Source organism: Girardinichthys multiradiatus, chromosome 10 (genome assembly GCF_021462225.1).
Source record: "Girardinichthys multiradiatus isolate DD_20200921_A chromosome 10, DD_fGirMul_XY1, whole genome shotgun sequence".
Classification (NCBI taxonomy): Eukaryota; Metazoa; Chordata; class Actinopteri; order Cyprinodontiformes; family Goodeidae; genus Girardinichthys; species Girardinichthys multiradiatus.
The window spans coordinates 29065901-29090204 of record NC_061803.1 but is presented as its reverse complement, the minus strand read 5'-3'; the positions used below and the strand labels follow the sequence as shown (position 1 = coordinate 29090204).

The window sequence follows — 24304 nt, the reverse complement described above, 5'->3', positions numbered from 1 at the left end:
CTTTTTGGTTTTTCTTCAGATCTTTTTCTCAGAAGTGCCTGACATCTTGTTCTTTGTAGAATGGTTTTAAGCAAATGTTTCTTTTGATGTTAGCTGCCTATTCATGACACTTTTTGTCATTTACATAGAAGTTCTTATGCAAAGCTGTGAGGAACAGTGATGTTAAAATAGGATTGAAATGATTTGAGAAAAGGCCTTCTTATGATCTTCAATATGCCTGCAAAGAAAAGCCATTTTGTAGGCTGCCCTGGCCTTGCATAAGTCAACCACATGACCTGGTCGCCTTGATGTACACAAGTAAACCTTGCATTGTGAGTAACTAGGGTTCGGTCAGTTCTTAAGAGAGCAGCTAGCACTGCCTGCCACTTTACACCTTCTTGTCAACTTGAGTATGGGGGGTCAGGAGGGTCAGTTCCAACTCTTCCATTCTTAATTGGTACATGGATAACACACAGATGCATGAAGAGCAAGAATGAATCCAGGCTTAAAAAGTATCTTCTACAATAGGTTTAGGATAAATGAGTAATATTACAAAAAAAATCATTAAGGCAAATCTTTTAGTTAAAGATGCAGATTTCAGAGCCAATTCCAATTTTATGTTGCGTTCCATTAACCTCGAAAATAGGAACTGGTATGTCGGAGTTTACGCCATCTCCGAGTTGTCCTACTTGTTTTCGTTCGTATTGCTAGCAACTGTAACAGCAGTCTTAGTACAATAACAATGACAATAACACTGTTGTATGTGGTATTTTGTCTCATAAACAGTGAAAAGTAGTACGTGCACGACTAACTAAATGTTGCATAAATAATAAAGAACTGCTAAAAACAGTCACAGTAAGAACATTTTAGTACTATTGATGAGAGTAGCAACCATCTTGAATGCGGAAGTCGAGTATGGTCGTGTTGTCCCAACTTTCTGACTTGTAATTCTGACTTTCACGGGAATTCCAGTTGAACTTTTTTTATTTGTAGGTCAGAAATTCCCACTTCCAAGTACAAATGGAACACAGCTGTTAGGATTATGAATCTGTGAATATTATTTAATATTTAATATTAATATTTTAATATTTTATCAAATAATATTTCGGTCTGTTAAGGGTTATCCTGTGAATACCAGCCCAGTAAGGTGATGGTATTAGGACAGAATAGAAAGATGTGAGACGAGCTCTGACATTATTGGACAGCATAAACTCTGCACACACATGGAATGAATTCACACAATTTCTTAAAATACAAGAATTTATTAACAAAAATAAGTCAACTCAAGTTAAACATATTTCAATCAACAAACTCTTTACTATGCTAAAACAATCCAACTAAACTACCAAGCAGAACTAAAGAATAACGAAGACTAATGGGCTATGTACAATATAAACAAGTTGATCAAAGATGATTGGAAATTATGACCAAAAGAGTGATGCAGTGTTTATGTTAGCAAACCAAGGATTATCTTGAAGAATCTGGAAATGAAGTTAAGTTATTCTTGGAACTAACTTAGGCAATAATCAGCATACCTGTAGACAACCATTCACAATGCAAGATCAGGTAAAATATTATTTTAATAAAATAATGTTTTAAGAATGATCTGCTGAATAAAACCAACCTTCTGGATGACTAATTCTCAACGGGGTCTCATTAGCTGCCTTTGTTTATTAAAACAATATTTAAAGAAATATTAAGGGAATGTTTTGGAAAAGAGCCAAATCTTTCTGGAGAAATGGGGCTTAATGGTGTTTACTTAGTTATCAAATCTAGTAAATGATGTTAAGGACACATTATTTACTGGATTGAAAACTAAACCTTTCTGGGTAAATATTATTTAGCAGCAAGCACGTGTTCTTACCTGTTAGCAGTTGAAGCTAAGAAAGGAGGCTGATAGCTTAGCACTAGAATCAAACACACCTTTAAAAATACCGTCAATAAGAGGGTTAAAATGCATAAGCGCGGACGGCGCGTTATGGCCGATCTTCTGTGTTTAAAATCACCCTTTAAATAAAGTTTGTCTTAATTTTAAAAACACACACACAAAGAACACAACCTGAACACGTGTGCTGCAGATATTCTGCTAGCACCAAGATAGTTGAGTTCAACACAAACAAAACCAAACTTCATAAAATGAAAAACGTTTAGATCATTTCAATCTAAATCATTTCTATATTATTCTGACCAAACACTTAACCTCATGAACTGTGGTGAGGAACGTTGTCCAGGGCGGCAAAGTTTGAAGAAACGTCCACAGTCTTTAAACGGTTAGCTACAGCTAACCTCCTTAGCTGTGGGAAGTGGCGGCTGTTCTGTCGGCCGGCCAAACTGCACGTTACCGTAACCACGGTGATGCGGCTCCTGTTGTCCTTCTCTCAGGCAGGGAAAACCGCTTCACTCGGCTTGTAGAGACAGCATCTGTACTGGGGACTTCTCTGGGACAGTTTGCTTCTGCAGGCCTCAGAGAGAAAGTAAGCAATGCTTATACCTTAATTTACCCCTTTTTATGAATGAATACCGGATTCTTTCAACAGTAATTCATCAGTACTTAACTTAGCGCATATGATTGATGATCGTATGACACCCTTGGATCCAGTTTGAAGAGTTTATGTCTTTTTGCCAGCAAAGAGACATTAGCGCGCTTGCCTCCCCTATCCCGGTCCCGCAAAGAGGAACAGGGATAGGGGACCATTGGAAAGGGGGTGCTTTTATACAGCCAGTGGCATCATGGGAAGTCCGCTGCTACCCCACCCTTCCTCAGTTGTTCGAAGTAGGTTAATGCAATTTATTTTGGAAGTTCCAGGAAAGTCTATACTGGCCTTTCATGTTGTAACCATGGCTGTGGTCCCAACACAGCATTAGCTTATCCAGATTTCTCTTTAATTACTACTATACATGTAGATGTAAGAATAGAATTCAAAAAATATCTATATATGTTTTGCCTCTCTGCCATGAGCGGTCTTTAATTATTCATATTAGAAACAAAGGCAATGTCACACTGTGTGTGAGAAAGAGGAGCTGCTGTAAAACAGGACTTCATCACTGTAAAATACAGATAATATAATTTTAAATTAACATTTTAAGTTTGACATTAACGTCTTTTTAGTCTTATTATTGCTTAGTACATTTACCATAGCTGGTATTAACTATAGAGACAATGGGGACTGTATAATGCATATATGTATAATGTTACTGTGATATTACCAAAAGGCTGGTAACATTTCCAAATTCAGCATGATCCGTAACAGTCAGAGGATGAAAGCTAAAAATAATAAAACTGATCAACTTTGTTTAGCCTTTCTGTTATCTGCTGAAAGTTTTGATCTCTCTCGCTCTCTCTGCCTGAACGGACTGCAGATGGGCCTTGAAATGTCTTAGAATGTATGACATTTAACAACACATGGATGTGCAGACACCTTTTGTCTTTCCTATGAATATGTTTCTAATTTAAAACACCTCAGTGATACCAGAAATAGATGACGTAGCTGTGTAAGGACTCGTGGAAAAGGCCCATTAATGGACTGATCATTTTGCTTATCCAAAACATTTCCTTTCTAAGGAACGTTGTGGAAAATAATCCTTCATTGCTGGAACCGATTGACATTGCCTTCAAGGGTTTTATTTGGGAATCTAGATTTAAAAAAGTGTATTTTGATCAAATGACTATACCCTATTAAAGAGCTGTGCACTGACCCAGTCCTAATCACTGGGTGATAGTGTTGAATCAGGATTTGTGTTCAGCATCAACAGCATGTGTGAACATCTAGTAACCTTTCTGCTGTCCCACAAAGCGAAGGTAGAGGTATTTACTGGAGAATAATAGGAAACAGACACTTCCTGTGTCTGTCATACCTCTGTTTCCAGAATGCTTCGACATGTAAACTCGGAGAAGGAGCCACCTTGTGCTCTGCTGCTGGTTTTTTGAAACTCAAGATGGCCCCTGGCCTCTGTTTGCAACCCACAATGAAACAAGCTTCTGTGCACTCACTTGTGGCTGTTTACAGCTCTGCTCCACAATGTATGCAGCTGGACTTTTGTTTACCTTTTTTCTCAGGAGCAGCCCTTCAGTTTATAGTTTAAGATGTCTGATCTCTGTAGCAAACAGTATGGGTAAAAATGTTGTTCAAACTCACTGTGAGAGCAACATTTTGTTCAACAATTGTGGTGACTGTACATTTTCAGATTTGCACCTCTTGTGTTCTCTGGAACTTTGTCTAACATCGCAGGTGGAGAAAAATATAACATCACTTTTGCTAGATCACTGAGAAGGAATAAATTTTTTTAAATATATATTCTGGCCGGTGTCTAAAGGCTTTGCAGATGCAGAGACTGAAAGTTTTGCTCCTCCTTTTTTGCAAAATAGTTCAAGCTCAGTTACTTGCATTATTTTAAAGTCAGGCGCAGCTTTTCCATTGGGTTTAGGTCTGAACTTTGTCTGGGCCATTATAACACATAAACATGCTTTGATCTAAACCATTCATTTGCAGCTCTGGTTTAATCTTTAGGGTTGTTGTCCTACTGGAAGGAGAAACTTTGCCTCAAGTTCAAGTCTTTTGCAGTCTTTATCAGGCTTTCTGGTAAGTATTTTATTTAGCATTTAGCTCCATCCATTTTTCTGTCACCTTTGAGCAGCTCCAGTACTGCTGCATCCCCAGATGACGATCCTGCCACCATTATGTTTCACCGTGGAAATGGTCTGTTTAGAGTGATGTGCAGTAATAGTTTCTGCTACAAATGGTATTTGCATGTAGGCCAAAACTTTCAGTTTCGGTCTCTGAACCGATCTATGTATCTCTGCAGCTCCTCCAGAGTTACCATGGGCCTCTCAGTTGCTTCATTGATTATTGTTCTTCCTACTTTAGGCCAGTTATGTTCAAACTTATTGTCACATGGCCCAAAATCGTCAGGTCAAAAGTTCGTAGTTGTATTATTTTTGAATTGCATTCAGGTGCCACACAATATCAGTTCCAGGAGCTGCAACTTTGGACACACCTGCTCTAGGTTTTGATCCACTTTTATATGTTAAAAGCAGATTTTGGTGTTAGTACCATGGTTGGTTTTGTGTGTTAAGACAAGACAATGCAGAATAGAAATAGAAACATTCTTTATTCTCCCTCAGTGTGGACATTCAGGTGTACCAGCAGCAAAGTGAAAGGCAAATACAAGCATGCAGATTCACACAAGGGCATAAATATAAAAACAATAAATAGGAATATGAGACTGTACAGTAAAGGCAAATTTACAACATAAGACGGACAATGCTGCACAGTTATTAATAATTGAGCATACTCAAATTCAACAAAGTGTGTAACTGAGTAGGCTAATGTGAAAAATGTAGAACATGTGCAAGGACATTTGGCCAAAGAAAATACCAACAGACAATTTACACGAAAAGGAAAAGACAGCAAATAACAGCAGGACTGTAAACACTTATTGATCTTGTTGGGAGCAGTGATGGTTATATAATCTAACAGCTGCTGGGAGGAAGAACCTGCGATAATATTCCTTTGTGCACCTAGGATGCAGTAGTTTTTCACTGCAGGAGCTCTCCAGTTTTGCAACAGCTTCATGCGTGGAGTGGGAGACATTGTCCAACAGGGTTGTTATTTCTGATGGAGCTCCTCTCTCTCCCATCACCTGCACTGGGTCAAGGGGGCATCCTAGGACAGAGCTGGTCTTCCTAAAGAGCTTGTCTAACCACTTCTTTTTAGTTGTAGATACGCTGCTGCTCCAACAAACTACGCCATACAAGATGGCTGATGCCATCCAAGATGAGTGATGCCATCTCAAAGTCAGAAAAGATCTTCAGGAGTGCCCCTGAATTCCAAAAGATTTCAATTTTCTTATCAGATGGAGTATTCTCTGACCCTCCTTGTAAAGAGCAACAGTGTTGTGACTCCAGTCCAGTTTATTGTTCAGATAAACACCCAGGTACTTATAAGAGTCCACTATCTTAATGTCAGTTCCCTGGATGTGAAGGTGTTGTGGGCCTGCACCTGCATAAATCCACCACCAGCTCCTTGGTTTTCCAGTATTGATCAGGAGAAGGTTCTGCTGGCATAAGTCCACAAAGTCCTGTGTCCACTGTCTGTACTCTCAGTCATCCTTGCCTCAGTTGAGGCCACCTATGACAGATTTGTCAGAGAATTTCTGAAATGGCAGCCTGGAGAGTCGAAAGAGAAGTCTGCAGTTCAGAGAGTGAGCAGGAACTGTGCCAACACAGTCAAAATGCAGGCAACCGGTGAAGTAGTCCAGTATCTACTAAAATAGGTGGTTGATCCACTCCTGTCCCTGAGCCCCGGCGTTTTCCTCAAAGTTTTGGCTGCAAGGTATTAAAAGAAGACAATGAAGAAATACTCTGCAGTGTTTAAATTTCAGACTTTTCATTGTTTCTCAATGTTTCTGACTTGTTGTAACAAAAAAAAAAGAAAAAACCTCTTTTTCACAAGTTCCCAAAATGTATGACGCACTTGTTTAGCCTAAAGTCAGGAGGTATTGAGTCACTACTCCTGTCCAATAATCCATCCTGATGAAACTTTGGTCCCCCTACACAGCAAGTGAGTGGGTGCATAGCATTTCAAAAACCATGTGATCTCAGGCATCGTCAATGACATCTGTGAGTCACCGTTTTAGCCCCTTCAGCATCTATGTTGTAAAGCTGTTAACCCCTGAAAACCACCAGTTGGATTCGTCACAGAAAATCTGTAGTCAGTCACTTCTTTTTTGTTCCTCATTTATTTTAGTGCTTCATTAATCTGGTTGAAGTGTAGCTCATCCTCTTAGGTTCTGCTGTTTGAACTTCCCTTCAATAACTGAAGTGGGAACAAGCAGAGTACTTCCTATAGGCTCCAGCTGAAGTCCAGGTGAAAGGCGAACTAGATGCTTTAATTTAGCGTTGTTTTCTCCCTAACCTCAGTGTAAGGCCGGCTATTTATTTAGATACGTATTCCGACGGAATTTAACGAATTATACTTGGTTTTCCAGGCAAAGAGCCAAAGTCACTGAAACAGACAGACCACAAGACATTTTGTTTTCGATAATAAGCGATGTTGCATGTTTTCTTTTTTTTTTTTTTTACTTGTGAAAAATGTCTGTTGTTAAAGGAAGAACATCCCAGCCTCTATGTACAAACCCAGTAAGATCAGGAATGCATTTGGCTGCTTCTTTTTAAACATAATACATTTCTGAAATATTACAAACATTCTTCCACTGTAAAATATAGTGGGAATGTTAAGGTGAATTGGGTAAAATCTTGATTTTGGGTTTAGAAAGTTCATCAAAGTATTCCTTTGCCTGGAATTTTGTGGTATCTGTTGTTAGTGGTGCATTCAGTGTATAACAGAAAGTGTAAAATTACACATTTAATTTAAGAGAAACATTAAAAATGATAATAAGGCTTTTTCTTAGCTTGACAGTTTAATTGGTCATGTTATATCTAGGAAATAATTTAATTGAAACAGATCATAATCTTAATGCTCAAACAATAGGCTTCTTAGATTTCATGTTATCCTGTCTTTAAGTTCTCAAATGACAGTAATGAGTAATACCTCTTCAATTAAAAGTTCATCTGTCAAATGGAAACACGGGCATGTTAGGACGTCTGCAGCGCTCAAAGTTGACAGCAGCATTTGTTGTGGTCCCTCTTCAGTCAGCGCAGGACAAGATGGGTCCCCGTGTTCCCTGCCAGCGGCGATTCTACCAGGCTGTGAATTTGTAGCTGAAAGCAGTCTGGAGTTTGGAATGTGGACCATTTGGAACGGTGCATTATTTAACGTTGCATATGTCGGGAGGAGCTGCCTCCAGGATCTCTCTTACATCACACCACGAGGTGCTCCCATTCTCTCACTCATGCTGGATATAGGTTTCAATTTTGTTGAGAAGTTTCATTTCAGACCGTTCCTTTTTTGTCTATTTTTTATTGTACTGCAAAAAATAATTATAAACGTTCTGCATGTCCTGGATTCTCTTTATGTTCTTAAGCTCTGCTGAACTCAAGCAACCCACTCCCATCTGGCTTTGCCTGCTTCTGCTCAGCTCAGAGAAAAATAAATACTTTGGTATCATTTCACTAATGAAAAACAAGTGTCCTCTGCCCAGAAAGCCAATAGGGAAATTGCCAGGAAGAGAAAGACAATCAGGAGCCTTTTATTGCAACAGCATTGTCCCCTGATCCTGTCTTCTGCATCTAATTGTTAACCTGTTTCCTCTTTTAAAAAATGGAATGGTAAAAATTGTAAAAGTAATTTGCCAATTGAATTGTTACAGTTTGTTAAACACCCTCAGAACGGTTTGCATGCTACAGGTGCCATCCATCCAGCAACGTTATTATGCAAATACTAGCATTGCAGTGACCAGAATCTCCCATCTCTATTTTTTGTGACCTGCCAATACTGATTTTTGTCAACCCCATGTCATGATTTCTGATGTTTAATGACACAAGGAATGTGGGACGTGCCTGGAACACCTCCCGAGGAAGGCATCCAGGAGGCATCCGGTATACATGCCCGAGCCACCTCAACTGTCTCCACTCGATGTGGAGGAGCAGCGGCTGTACTCCGAGCCCCTCCCGGATGGCCAAGCTCCTCACCCTATCTCTAAGGGAGTGCCCGGCCACCCTACGGAGGAAGCTCATTTCAGCCGCTTGTATCCAGGATCTCGTTCTTTCGGTCATGACCCAAAGTTCATGGCCATAGGTTAGGGTAAATGGCTTTTTGGCTCAGCTCTCTCTTCACCACAACGGACCGGCACAGCGGCCCCATTACTGCGGCAGCCGCACCAATCCGTCTGTCGATCTCCCGCTCCATTCTTCCCTCACTCGTGAACAAAACTCCGAGATACTTAAACTCCTCCACTTGAGGCAGGAACTCCCCTCCAACCTGAAGAGGACAAGCCACCCTTTTGCAGTTGAGAACCATGGCCTCGGACTTGGAGGAGCTGATCCTCATCGCAGCTGCTTCACACTCGGCTGCGAACCGCCCCAGCGCATGCTGTAGGTCTTGGCTAGAGGGGGCCAACAGGTACACGTCAACTGCAAAAGGAAGAGACGAAATCCTCTGGTCCCCAATCCAGACCCCCTGCGGCCCTTGGCTACGCCTAGAAATCCTGTAAATAAAAGTTATGAACAGGACCAGTGACAAAGGGCAGCCCTGCCGGAGTCTAACGTGCACCGGGAACAGGTCCAACTTAGTGCCGGCAATGCGAACCAAACTCCTGCTCTGCTTGTACAGGGACCGGATGGACCCTAATAAAGGGCCCCCGATTCCATACTCCTGGAGCACCCCCCACAGGGCATCACGAGGGACAAAGTCAAATGCTTTCTCCTGGTCCACAAAACACATGTAGACCGGTTGGGCAAACTCCCATGAACCCTCGAGTACCCTGTAGGGTATAGAGCTGGTCCAGTGTTCCACGGCCGGGATGAAAACCACACTGCTCCTCCTGAAGCCGAGGTTCGACTATCGGCCGGACTCTCCTCTCCAATACCCTGGCGTAGGCCTTACCAGGGAGGCTGAGGAGTGTGATCCCTCTGTAGTTGGAACACACCCTCCGGTCCCCCTTCTTATGAAGGGGGACCACCACCCCAGTCTGCCAGTACAGAGGCACTGTCCCTGACCGCCACGCAATGTTGAAGAGGTGTGTCAACCATGACAGCCCCACAAAATCCAGAGACTTAAGGTACTCAGGGCGGATTTCATCCACCCCCGAAGCCCTGCCACCGTGGAGCTTTTTAACCACCTCGGTGACTTCAGCCTGGGTGATGAAAGAGTCCAACCACGAGTCCCCAGCCTCTGTTTCCACAGGGAATGCGTTATGGCAGGATTGAGGAGATCCTCGAAGTACTCCTTCCAGCGCCCAATAATGTCCCCAGTCGAGGTTAGCAGCCTCCCACCCCACTGTAAACAGTGTAGGTGAAGCACTGCTTCCCCCTCCTGAGGCGGCGGACGGTTTGCCAGAATCGCTTTTAGGCCAACTGGTAGTCCTTCTCCATGGCCTCACCGAACTCCTCCCAGGCCCGTGTTTTTGCCTCTGGCACTGCCCGGGCCGCGGCACGCTTGGCCTCACGGTACCCGTCAGCCGCCTCAGGAGTCCCACAAGCCAACCACAGCCGATAGGACTCCTTCTTCAGCTTGACAGCGTCCCTTACTGCCGGTGTCCACCACCGGGTTCGGGAATTGCCGCCGCGACAGGCACCGCAGACCTTACAGCCGCAGCTACCTCTTCCTATTCCATGAATTATTTTTCCTGGTGCATGTAGTCTTACTTCCCATGTCCTTCAATAAGTAAATAAAACTTCCCATTGTCAGACTTAAAGTGCACTTCTGTATTCTGAGTTACGTAATCCAACTCAGGGGTAAAAGTTTTCCAGGTTTATTTTTGATGTGTGGTGTTTGTTGTTTTTTAATGAACTAACCTTGCAAGTTCATTTTTGAATCCCCCAAAATAGTATTATTCAGAAAATGATTAATAACTACAACTCAACCTTTTTAAAACAATGAGTTCATAGTCCCACATCTAACCTTAATGACTGTTTGTGTGCATGATCCACACCTTCTTCTCTGCTTTTGTTCTATTCTAATGAACTTCTTCTGTAGAATATAGAGTATCCTGTTCTGTTTTTTCTTACAGTTTTTATGGTTCCTCTGATATTATTTTTTTCAACACCGTACTGATATTATTCTTCCATCTAGTTTCCATATTCAATATCATCCTGATTTACTGATGAATTCTGGTCTCCAGCTGATTGACTGATGTATGCATTCTTTAAACCAAGACACCATATGTACTTTAAAGGTTCTGTTTGACGGACAAGTGTGAAGGGCCTCTATTGTAACTGTATTTGTGGTTTGACAGTTATATAGCCTGTTTTCATCCTTCTGTTTCTCCAGAGCACATCCATCTGATCTAGTGGCTTCCATGAATGGAAAAACTTTTTATTTAGTTCAATGGCACGTTGTTTGTCCATTGTTTTATTCATAACCATTGTTCTCAGCTAGCAATGGTTTTAATGGTTCCGCTTTTCCAAAACACACCACTGACAAATATAACATCAACCTCCAAGACCATCAAAGAGGAAACATTGCTGCGATGTTGTTGGATACTGTGTAATTACATGCAGTCTTAACCCACACATGTTTGTACTCTCCCATCATGTGGGACCAGAGAGGGTTGGGAATCATCCCAGCCTCAGCAGCATGTTGTTGCTTCAGTCTCTAAAGGTCCTAAAAGCTCTTTCTCAGGGATGTTTGGGTTTAAATTAGCACATAATGATTTTTTTTTACAACTTAAACAGGAGGATGAAGTAATAACTTTTCCTCAACAATGAGAAATGTTTTATCAGAAGAAACTAAATTGCTGTCCTGTTTCATGGATCCCATGTTATAGAAGAGTTCGACTAAAGCAGTAATTTATACTAATTTACGGGTTTACTCATTGCATTCAGTTCTAATGCAGTATTCTTTCTGTTTGATTTTGATATTACACTGTGGAGCGAGTTATGGCAGACTTTGTTTTGTCAACTGCCTATTAAGCCTGCAACACAATCCATGAAGTAGGGATGGGCATAGTTAAGAGCTAATGAGAGAAAAAATTCTACATTGGACAGGGTCATCTATAGCGGAACAGCAGCTTTAATGTTACTTGCACTTCCTAAAACGTACTTTGTCAAGTCAGATTTAAACACTTCACTCTGGACGGGAGCTGGAGGTTATTCTGGCCCTCTCCAGTCTCCAAACAGCATCTTCCCATCGCGTTCCTCACTTGCAGCCCATTGTTTTTCTGCTAATCAGAAGCATATGTGTACAGTTTGCTTACATGCTCTCATGTTGCGCTCAGCTGCTTGCTGTGTGCGCATGGCGGGTCTTAGTCCTGTCTGCAGAGCTGCTGCAGTTTGTTGTTCATTGTGTGGCAGAACCCAGTCCACCATGATGTCATTTGAAATACGTGAGACCCTAGCTAAACTCAGTCCTACACATTTGCTAAGGATCCTTCCCAAAGTTTATTTCTATCATTTCTTTATCTCCAGCAGTTTATGTCAGTGATAAAGGACACATGGGAAATATTTTTTTGTCACCAAGCTACCATGCTGCTTATGAGCCCTTGCCATGATTATTAAGATTTCTTGCTTTTCTCTGTCAACAGAAGACATCGTCTCTGAGTCAGCTCCCTGTCGAGGACATCAGAGAGCCTCTGCCTCCTCACTGGAGATGCTACATGTCTCCACAAGGGAAAAAATACTATGTCAACACAGCAAACAATGGTAAGAGAAACACTGTGTTTAGTTAGCATCCAAGTTAAACTGTATTAAATTAAAATCGTGGGCAGTGTAGTCTGAATTATACATTTTACTGTATTTCACACAAAATGTTTTTGTATATGTATTATAAGTGGTGTTGCTGTACAGAACAGCACCACTAAAGCTGGTTCCAGAATATCTTGGACCAGATTGCACGCCACAATGTTGGTCAACAAAGCTGTTTTCAAAGGACACAAAGTTAAGGTGTTTTTCAGCTACAGGAACCTTTCAGAAACCTGGGTAGTTTTCTGGGGCCAAAATTATCCCCCATTATTATAGATATAATAATGTGCTCTACCCAAGCATATTCATAGAAAGTTGAGTTGAAGGAAACAGTGTGGTAAGGGAGGTGCACCAACATCAGTCTTGAGAGGACTGTCAAGCAAAATGCATTCAAGAATTTGGGGGAGCTTCACAAGGAGTGGACGGAGGCTGGAGTCGGTGCATTCAGAGCGACTATGCACAGACAAGTTCTATTCTGAACCAGAGACATCATCAAAAGCCTATTACCTGGGCTAAGAAGAAAAAGAACTGGACTCTTGCTCAGTTGTTCAAAGTCTTCTTTTCAGATCAAAGTAAAATTTGCTTTTCATTTGGAAATTAAGCTCTCAGAGTCTGGAGGAAGAGTGGAGAGGCTCAGAATGCACATTGCTTGAAGCCCAAGGTGATGCTTCCACAGAGACTGATGATATGGGGAGCCATCTCCTCGGCTGCTGTTTGTCCGTCCTCTGTGTTTTCTGAAGTCCACAGTCAACGCAGCCATCTACCAGGAAATATTAGAGCCCTCCATACCTCCTTCTGCTGACAAGGAGAAGATGGAGATGCTGAATTCATTTTCCAGCAGGGCTTGGCACCTGCACACACAGCCTAAAGAACCAAAAGCTGGTTCACTGGTGTTACCCTGTAGAGAATCTATAGAGTATTGCCAAGAGGAAGTTGAGTTCCTCTGTCTGTGGAACTGCCGGTACCGCTGCTTGTTTCTGTCTACATGATTAACAGTCATTGTGTCACTGAACACATCATTCACACACATATTAGCAGGGACACAGTTTAATTCCCGCCACAGTTGACAGGCATTGCAGAATTCCCTGCATTATTGTCTGCCTTTAATAACCTTGCGTGGCCGTGTTGTAGAAGCTGACTGATGACAGTAATTTCTTGGATTGGCAACTCTTGCGTTCTTGCTGATGTAATAAAGGTTAGAATGAGAGGGAATGCATTGTTACCAGTCTCGAGGTGATAATAGTCCATGTCCTAACAAGAGGTTGTGGTATGATAGCCCTACAGTGGATTGTAAAAGTATTCCCTCCCCTTTTACACATTTTCTCACATAACAACCACAAACCTCATTGTATTGTACTGGGATTTTATGTGATTGACTAAGACAAAGTAAGGCATGATTCAGTCAGTCCTGAGTCAGTGCTTTGTAGTACGACCTTTTGCTGCAGGGGAAAGCGAGATAAGAATCTACCAGCTTTGCTTCCCTAGAGAGTAAAAGTGTTCATCATTTTTTGCAGAATAGTTCAAGCAACGTCAGATTGGATGAAAGGTTGTCTGTGATGTTGAGTGGGGCGTTCTAAATATGCTTTGACTGTATGTTTCGGGTCGCTGGCCTGCTGAAAGGTGAACATCTGTCCCAGTCTCAAGTCTTTTACAAACTCTAAAAGCTTTTCTTCTGCTATAGCCCAAAGCTCCATCCGTGTTCCCAGTAACTATAACCAGCTTTCCTGTCCCCACTGAAGAAAAGCATCCCCACAGCATGATTCAGCCACCAGCATGTTTCGTGTAGGTCTCATCTGTCCACAACAACTTCTACCCAGGTCTGTGGCAAACTCATCCTCAAAGGCCAGATGTGTAGAGTGTACAACTAATAAACCTCTGCACAATTGTATGCTGATGTGTGCTGTGTTCCTCGGTCTTCATGACACTGTTTGTTCATTAAGTTTCTCTAACAAACCTCTAAGGCCTTAATGGAACTGATGGCTTTACACTGAGATTACATTACTCACAGGTTTGGACTCTACTAGTTAAGTGACTTTAGCACACAGTTGGTAGCAATTAATTTTTATTTTTGGGTGACTGCTCAGCAGATACTGGGCAAGACACTTACTGCAAATTGCATACCGATCCACATATCGGTGTATGAATGTTTGTGACTAGGATCAGGTGAATGTGGCTCTAGTGGGGAGAGTTTTGAGCTGTCGGTATGACTAGGAAAGCTCTATGTATATTCGGTCCATCAAAAGGAAGCAAAATATGAATGCATACCATACATATTAGATTTTTATTCCGAAGAAGTGTTTTAAAGATTATTACAATGCAGAATTGAAGTTGGCTTCTGATTTTCACAGTGTGGTAATGGGCCATTTCATTGCTTTTTACCATCTGGTCTAACCTGGATGAACTCTTTGTCAAAGTCTGTAGGATTGCAGTGTCCTACAGTCAGTCAGTCAGTCAGTCATTTTCTGTCCTACATAAAATGTTAATTAGTTTAGGCTGTGCTGCGAAGGCCTCGTCCTTCATTCCATTGGTAAAATATAAGAAAACACTTTTCCCAGTCAGCCTGTTTCCATTTAATTAGAAGCAAACTTTAGAAATATAGAGGATGTGCATGGGGCACTTTTCTGACTGACTCATTTTCCCTTTGAGTAGCAGTGGATAAGGTCCAGTGTAGCTTGTTTACAACCGTGTAGCAACACCTCATTGAACCTGTCCCCATCCTCTTTAGTTGTGATTGCCGCCAGGGTTCTTTTAGGACCGTAACCCCATCAGTGATGTTTGTGTCATGTGCATCTCTTGTCATTGTCGCAGTGGTAAGGGTTGTGGCCTTAAAAGATGAAAGAGGAGGTTTAAAATTGGCTCAGGGCTCCACCCAGGCACAAGAACAGAGGACTCCCTCCTCCTCCTCCTCTTCGTCCTCCTCCACTCCCTGTATTTGAGGACATGGTTAGATGGTTCCGAGGTGCTGTCAGAAGGATGGAACTAGATGTTTTCTTTTTCCTTCTGTTGCCATTGTATGATGGTGAGCTAATAGCCCTGTGAAGGCTTAATTTGAATGTAGTCGATATGTTTAGAGTCCTTTTTTTAACAAAGCCACGCAGCACTTGCCCTATCTGATAACCTTTCCTTTCAAATAATTGGTATTTATAGCAGCTCTGATGCCTTTTATTTTTTACCAGTGTTCTCTATTGTTTCTCTAAAGTTCAGCTTTATCAGCGTCCTCTGTGAGTGTGTGTTGTGTTACGACAGTGCCATGGTAACAGAGCAGCATGTGTGGGTGAGGGCAGCTTGCCCTTGTCTGTTTTTGACTTTTTCCTTCCTGTGTTGCGGATGGTGTGGTTAGTACCAGCCGCCTGCTGAGAATCGGATTGGAGGGGGCTACTATATAAACACACCTAAACACCTTACCAACGTTGAAATTTTCAGCAACCAGATGACTGTACCCAAATACATTTTATTAACTGATCCACAGAAGCGTTTATACAAACAGGAGTTTTGGCAGTTTGCTAGTTTTGAGCTGACAGGTATGTGTTACCACAATGCCAAGCAGGAAGGACCTCAGCAAGGACCTTAGGGAAGCACATGTTGCTGCTCATGGATCTAGGGAGGTTTATAAGGCTATTTCCAAACAAGTTAAAGTTTGATGTCCAATAGTGAGAAAGATTATTTAAATATTTACACCATTTGTCAGTCTTAATAGAATAAGACGTATTAAGTATGGTTTGTTTAAAAACGTTGGTGCCCTCTTTGTGCACTATGCACAAAGAGGGCACATTCGGCCCTTGTGCATAGTGCACACACTTACAAAGCATCTCTGTACAAACAACTCATACCCAGCTATGAAGCATGGTGGTGGAGGGCTGATGACTTGGCCTTGCAAATCATCGGAAAATCTTGGAGCGTTGAGTCACTAGGTTTACAATGAAAAAAAAGAATCGAGGTGTTGCAGTGACCCAGTAAAGGTTCAGAGGTTAACCATCACAATTTAAAGGCTGTGGTAGGAGTTTAAGGGAGCTGAATCCCAAGTGAATACTAGCAAGCAGAACAGAAGTGTTGTAAAGAGGTATGAGAATTCAGGAGAACAGACCGAATAAGTATGGTTTGTTTGGAGAGACTGTCAGGAGAAAGGCCTTTTTTTTTCTTCTGAAACGTTTATGACAGCATGACAGGTTCTCAATTCATAAAAATGAAAACCACTAAACTCCTAGAATGACCTTTAAATAGATGAGATCACAGCAGATAATACTTTTGAAAAAAAAAAAACGGTCATAACTGTCATGCATGGTAGTGGAGACATGATGACATGGGCTTAGGACCTGGGCATCTTGAAAACCCAAATGAGCTGAAGCAGTGCTGTAAAGAATGCCCCACAATGATAAGAAAAACTGATAAGGGTATAGAGAAAATAAATGTGGAACTTTAGAACTTAGAAAATAAATCAGAGCCTCTGTGGAGTAAAAAGCAAATTCAAAGTCAACTCAAATCATTCAATTTTATTATTTGCACTATGATTTCATATCATAGCATACTATACATATACGTATGCTAAGCTTATTCCGTGTTAGTGTTCCTTTATTCAGACAGTAATTCAGTAATTACTCTATAAAAGAACATATTAATAATTAGAAGAATCAAAAAGCGAATTTACTTCAGGAATTTTATAAAAAGAACTGATACTCATATTATGTAGGTTCACAGCATACAGTGATATATTTAAAACTATGTTTTACATCTAAAAACAAACCTACATATATTTTCTCTGGAAATTTAAAAATATATATTTTTAGGAGTGCAGTGAATAAGTATTTGCCGCCTTACAGATTTCTGTTGTTTTTGTCACACTTAAATATTTCAGATCATCCACCAAATTTTAATGGAATCCATGTAGAATCAAGGATTCCATATATAGAACCTGTCAGACAGCATGAAGTTGGCCAAACAATTATTTTAAAAGGTTTTGTAATGGCCATGTTTGGGCCTACACAATCATGGGGAAGACTCCTGACCTGATAGTCCTCCTGTATACATTGATCGATACCTTCTTGAAGGAGTTAAGCCATAATAGGTTTTTGCAAAATATGCTGGTTGCATCCGAGCATAATAATAGTAAGATAAGTGGAAGGATAAAGTATGGTAGAAAAAGATGCACAAGCAAGAGGACTAAGTGCAGCCTTGAGAGGATTGTGAGGCAAAGCCTGTTGAAGAGTTCTTTATGAATTACCGCCCTGGACAAGGCACATCTTCTGTACCCAATGTACACTACGCAATATAGGGATTAGAAGAATGAGAGAGGATTAGATGAGACGAGAAGAGATTTTAAATTTATTTTTAAGAAAAGTAAGAAACCCTCTTTTTTGTATATAAAAATTTTTGACCTATTCCAGTTGCTTTTCTCAGTTTAAGGTTGCCTTAATGCCTTGAAAATGCTGTTTCCTCTACAGTATAAAACAAAAAACTTTAAACCCAAATGCATTGCAGTAATTAGAAATATGTTAAAGACCATAGCAGTCTGACGTACCTCTGTGGTTTGTAGTAAAATATGGCCAGTATCAGTTTTACAAACTTTGGATTATTACAGCAATTTCCTTCATCCAATAAGAGGCAATATATTTCAGCACCACTATCTAGTATTTCTTTCAGTATTGATTGGGGTTTATGAGAAGAGATGAGAGTAACGGAGCCTTACCCTCCGCCCGTGTCATTTGAGCTGATAGGTTTGGCTCAGTTGCTTCCTCTGCTAAGCAGGGATAAATAGAGCCAATAGAATAGCCAAAAGGCTCTAATTCAATAAAGGCTCCTCTTTTCTAGCCATACTCAAAGCAATGATGGTCAGAGAGAAGTAAATAAAAGAGAGCTTTTCTTTATAAGGGTGGTATTGGATCTTTTGCAGTAGGAAATTGACACAATAAACAGATTTAACCTAAAATATCCTTAACTCACTTAATAGCCTTTCATTGATTGTTTGAGAGGTGAAAGAATTCCAAAGAAAAGAACAACCTTGCATTAAAATAACATATGCCCAGTTTCCTCTAACATCAGGAGCTTCATTATGATCCCATCTGTTTAGGTTTGACTTAGACCTATTTGGGGTTTCTGTTTCCGCAAATGTCATCCAGTAACTTCTTTCATTCCTTTATCGTTATTTGCCATATTTGATTCACAGTGCTTTGCAGGTTTCCATTCATACCTCTTGAACTTATTCCACCGTTTGCAACAATAAAACAAACTTTAAAGTATTTTAAGATTTCATGTGACATACCAACAAAAAAGCGGAAGGGAAATTGTGGATGGCATGTTTATTCACAAATAAAAATGTTGAAAAGTCTTGTTTTCTTTTGTATATTAACGTGTTACTCTGACACTCCTAAATTAAATCTAGTTAAACCAGTTGTCTTCAGAAGTCACCTAATTAGCAAACAGAGACTACCTTTGTGTAATTTAATCTCCGTGTTAATCCTTCTGTTCTGTGAAGGCCTCTGAGGTCCATGAGAGAACATCGGTACATTTAGCCCAGACAGGACAGGGATGATGTGTGTTGAAGCTTCAAGCAGGCTTAGGTTGTCAAACAATATCCCAAGCTTTTGATTTGCTAGATTAAAGCATGTTAGTTGAAAGCATGCTTAGAGACACAGCAAACATGTGGAAATATTTGCTCTGGTCAGATGAGACCAAAACTGAACATTTTGGCTTCCGTTCAACACGCTATGTTTGCACATCACCATGAACACACCAATTGGTGGTGGTGGCAGAATCATAATGTGGGGAGGCTTTTCTTTTACAGGTTCTGTGGAGCTGTTGGAAAAAGACAGGAAAATGGATGTTAGCTAAGTACAGGACGGATCTGGAATTTGGAAAACCAAGTATCATTCTCCTTCCACTTTAAAATGAAACACTTATTGTGTTGATCTGTCCAAATAAACTTTACAGAAGTTTGTGGTTGTAACATAATAAAAAGTGAGGGGAGTGTTCAAGGGGAGCACGTGTTTTTGTAAGACACTGCACTATGTTTTTCCTATTGGGGTTTTCTTTTAGTGTTTCTCTTCCATGTCTTTATGTCAGACAAATACAATTTTAGAAATCAAAGCCATTGCTATCAAGTGACTATTTTACAGGCTAAAACAATGTAGACATTTCAACTCAACAGGAAATGAGAAAGGAAAGCATCAAAGCGTGAATGAGGTCTGTTTTTTATTGCTATCTGCAAGAAATGCCACGTTTGCATCTATCGATGGAATCACTTCTTCTTATTATTGTCCTGCAAATGTTTCATAATGTTTCCTATGCTCTTCTCTCTCCATCACCCCTTCAGAGACCACATGGGAGAGGCCATCCAGCGTCCCAGGGACCCCCAAGAGCTCCGTCCGACACAAGAACTCTCTGCCAGCAGGTGCTTAACTGGTCTCTCTTCTACTCCGTTTCTTTCCCTTCAACTTCCTCAAGTGTCAGAGCTCTGGGGCTGGGAATTCTCCTTAGATTCCACAGTGGCACAAAGCCTCTGCTCATGCTCACCACACACAGACACTTCCTGTGACTAACTTTATCTGCAGCCACAAACTGGGGAACTAAGGAGTCCTCTGTCTCTGCTTTGGCCCTGCTCCTAAAGGCAAACGAGCAGAAAGAGGCAGGAAGGTTCTTTGGATGTTTCCACATACGAAAACAAGCTTTATTCATTCATTTATCTTCCTTGTTATAACGAAATAATTGGAACCTTTCAGTCTAAACAGCAAAGTTTCTAAAATGTACTTTTACTTTGTAAAAAAACCTCTTTAACATTTTCAATGTCGAGTCAGTGAAGATTTCATGAATTTAACGTCTGTATTAAAACATCACAGACCACACAAACTGCTGAAGTTGCCACTTGTCTGCCTTGGTATCCCCTTTGAAACTAATTGTGACAGTTTGTATAAGACAGGCCTCATAGGACCTGCAGTAAAATGTGAAAATTAGTGACACCTATTTATTGCGGTAATGTTTGTTTTAAAATAATTACAACTGTCACAAGAATCTTCTTACTAAGTAAATAAAATCATGTAAAAGCTTTCGCACAAAGTCCTGAACCAAACCCACATCAAATATATTACCATCAGTGACTCTCCAGCGTTTGCTGCAGTCACTTGATTGTATTCTGCATGGCCAAACAGTCCCCCTAAAAACAGGTTTTTACCTGATGTTACCTGAGTTTTAAGAATTTCAAGTAAGCATAGCCAGAATATAACTCCTCATTTGTTTTTTCATCCCTGATAACGGCATAGCCAGGGATTATTGCTGAAGTTATTTCTAAAATAAACAGTTTGATGTACTTTATGTAACCAACCTAATAGTCTATCAGTTATTTGCAGCTATCCATGGACTAAAATTCAACTGATTTGCTCTGTGAGCACATGCTTTATCAATAATAATTAATTGATTATTTAATTATGATTAATTAATTTCAGGATTTTACCATAAGAACGCAAGCTGAATTTGGTTATTGCAATTATTACAAGTTTATTACCTGACTTTTATTGTAACCACTAAAAGGGCAGAGCATTATTCACCAAAACATTTTTATTAAATTCTGATTTCTTTCTGTAATTATGTGTCACGACCCTTTACAGGTTTTACATAAATTGTCTCAGAATTTCAGCTTTTCGAATACTGCAGCTGGGCTAATTTTTGAACCTTAAAAATTTGAACACTCTTTTAAAACACTTTTAGATGCTGCAGCAGGACTACCGCTCAACCTGGATATGTCTTGGTTAAGGTGCTGGAAACAAAAATAGTCCAAAGGCAAACAGAGGATTTCTGCACACTTAATTCTGTACAAGATTTCACCTTTTAATGGAAGCTTTCGGTTGGAGAGAGGTATGCTCTGATGAAAGTCTCTCTGACTGAAAGCTCATATTAAAAGGTGAAATCTTGTACAGGCCCTGTTAAAACTGCAGGCAAATGTGGGTCAAGTGATCAGGTCAGGCTGTTTAAAGCAAGTGTGAATGCTCAGATCTGGCCCATATCTGACTTTTTCAAGTCACATTTGAGCCACATTCATATGTGATCCTAAATGTGACTCGTATCTGATCTTTTGGAATGTGACTCCATTGGGAACGACCAAGGCGGATTAGATGTGACTTTGACGTCACTTTCCGTCGCATTCATTACAATTTTGCGCGGCCCAACAGGAAACGGTAGCAGATAGCAAAACAGACGGGGGGCTAAAATGGAACTGCACAGTGGAGAAACAGCGAGCACATTAATAAACAGAGAAAAAACTTTATTCAAGCCTCTGGATGTGGGATGTAGTTTGTATCGTAAAATTCGTTCAAACAGAGGACTTTAAAATGCTATGGAGGTTGCTGAGCATGTGAAGATCTGCCCCTGCTGCCATTCGATACACTGGATTGCATCAAGTCTTCTGCCTGTGGAGTTGAGAGGAGAGGCGCTGACATATATGATTAAAAGTTGCTCTCAACATGATAAAGTTCTGAATAAACTCGGTCTCTTTAAAATTGTTAACATCCATGTCCCACCATTGCTGGCTGTGTCTCCACATCCAAACAGTTTGTTGTGCTGAATTGGCAGTCCGATCTCCCTGAAACGGCGCACTGAAGAGTTTCACTCTCCTTTTATACACGTGTTTCCCAGACAGCACCCGCTGTCACAATAAATGGCTTCTGTCGTGCACTTAAACCATAACACCTATTTCTCTGTGTTTACTGTTGTGCTGCGCTTGATGACGCACTTATTGATGCTATGCGCATGCTGGTCAGTTTGGAGCTGCAACATTTTCAAAGTAATAGGAACAACCACACAAAAAAATCAGATTCCTGGTAAAAATCGAATTTGAACATTAACCCATAAAATAGAGAAAAATAGATTATTGGGCTGGATTGCTAATAGTAGAATAGTAGTTAGCACCAAAACAAATAGAAAATTCCACTATTTCTGACTTGCAGCCAGAACACTAGCGACAGGGGCGTGATGTCACTTCCTGCTCCAAGTTCAGATTCTCGGGAGAACTCGAAGGGAACATAATCTAGCTCATGGTACCAAACCACCAACAACAAAGCTAAAGGTTGACTCTAGATGGTTAAATGAATTCAGAGAATGTTATTACCCCTTGATAAGTAAAACGTACCCATTAATCTTTAATGTGGACTCTTCATCTGCCCCTTTATGTCTCAATTGTTTTTGCAGTGAATGGATTCCATTCAGGTGGTAGCCCCTTGCACCATGGTGACCATTCACACAACAGTCTGGTTAGGAGGAGCAGTACAGAGCCCCAGGTAAAACATTATTAGTTTTGTTTTTTTGACATTCATTCATTTTTTTTATTATTTATTAAGGCTTCAAAGGTTCCCAAAACAGATTGGAATGATTTCAACATTCCTTCTTGATATGTCCTTTAAATCTGTCTCTTAGCAAATAAAACCCACTTGAATCCACCAGTGACGCTATGCCAGTGTCCAACAATATAATACAATATTTTGTATGCTGTAAGTTCTCTCAACAAAATACACATGAGAAACTGTCCACTTACATCAAGTCTTATGTACAGTAAATGTTTTTGTTACCTCTGTGTTAGTTGTTCATGAAGTGTAAACAGAACCTTAGAAAATTATTTCAGATAAGCTATTAATACATCATTTTATGGTCAATAAAAGAGGAGTTTGACATATAAAGTATTTTAATTTTGTTTTTGGTTGGGATTAAACCACCTCTCTCTTTCCCCTCATTAAATGAAGAGGCTGATGGCAGTCAAAGCTGATTAAACCCTCCTACAGTATCTGCTCCCTTGATCATAATTAGCCCCGTAGTCATGGTGATATTACACACCATCTACCCACCACTTACACAGTCTCTGTCCCCAAACCCTTCTTTTTTAAAGTCATGCCTTCAATTACAGAAAGGAGATCTAAAAACAATAATCTCTTTAATGAGTCCTGGGTCTGCTCTGAGGCCTCCTCTCGAGGAAACATGCTCGAGATACCTTCCGAGGAACCAGTCAAGAGAGCATCCTTACCAAAGCACCTCAACTGGATCTCCAGTGTTCCACAGACACAGCACACTCCCATTGCTTCCCCAGAACCTAGAGATTTGCCTATAGTGTGACTTTCCTCTATTGCACCTCAACATAGTCTTTCCAGGGAAGGCTGAGGAGTTTAATTCTCCATAGTTTTAGATGCTCCACAACCACCCACCCTCAGCCTGCCCTTTTTTGGGTTCATATTCTCCCTCTTTTTTAGGTATTGCAGACCCCATATTAATATACATGATTAAAATGACACACACAGAGGAATGCACACTCAAACACAAAAGAGAGAGACCAACTCGTGCTTTGCTTTGCTCTGCAGAACTATCTGCGCACACACACACACACACTCAGACACACACACACACACACACTCACACAGACAAAAAAAACAAACATTGGCAGCATGAGTACAGAATGCACTCGTTCGGCTCCCGCTTAGAAAACAACTTCGATTGCTTGCGTGTTTATTGTAGTGACAGAGTGTTGGTGTTGAGCGGTCATGTCTGACACAGAGGATGGAGGTTTTGACGGAGTGTTCTTCTTCTCTCCGCAGAGCCCGGGATCAACGTCACCGATCAAGAAACAGAACAAGGAGAGCACAGTTACAGTGAGTTTTGGTGGCTAAAAGAAATGCCTAACTGAGCAAGAACTCATCCATGATCTTTAAAGATTTATTTGGATTCTGTTTCAACTGTTTAACCTCATGATTGTTTATTAAGATGCACAGATTTATAAAAGGCAGTTGTAAATTGGTTAAAACCAAACATCTGTGTTGTTTTCTCTGTCTTCCTGTTCATTCCCTCCAAAGAGAAATGTTTTTACGCTTGTTTTCAGCTGCTAGTACAAAAATACACTGTGGCCTCATCCTATCAAACATCCAGTTTTTCCTCTGTAATCAGGTCACTGCATCCTTTCACACTTGAAAAAAGACCAGTGGTTTGGAGCATTTTCTAAAATATTTTGGGCTCAAGTTGTTTTTCCCTCTCTTTTACAATTAAAAAACATAGACATCAGATGTG

At 40.6% G+C, this 24304-nt stretch overlaps 1 protein-coding gene across 3 annotated transcripts in view; it reads left to right on the top strand.

Moving 5' to 3' along the window:
- LOC124875711 (growth arrest-specific protein 7-like) overlaps window positions 1-24304 on the top strand; it is an 80075-nt gene that overhangs the window by 20562 nt on the left and 35209 nt on the right. For all 3 annotated transcript variants that reach the window (XM_047378045.1, XM_047378046.1, XM_047378047.1), the window contains exons 2-5: window positions 12121-12238; window positions 19584-19661; window positions 22448-22536; window positions 23839-23892. In XM_047378045.1, coding sequence (XP_047234001.1) covers window positions 12121-12238; window positions 19584-19661; window positions 22448-22536; window positions 23839-23892 — 339 coding nt within the window. The remainder of the gene's footprint in view (window positions 1-12120; window positions 12239-19583; window positions 19662-22447; window positions 22537-23838; window positions 23893-24304) is intronic.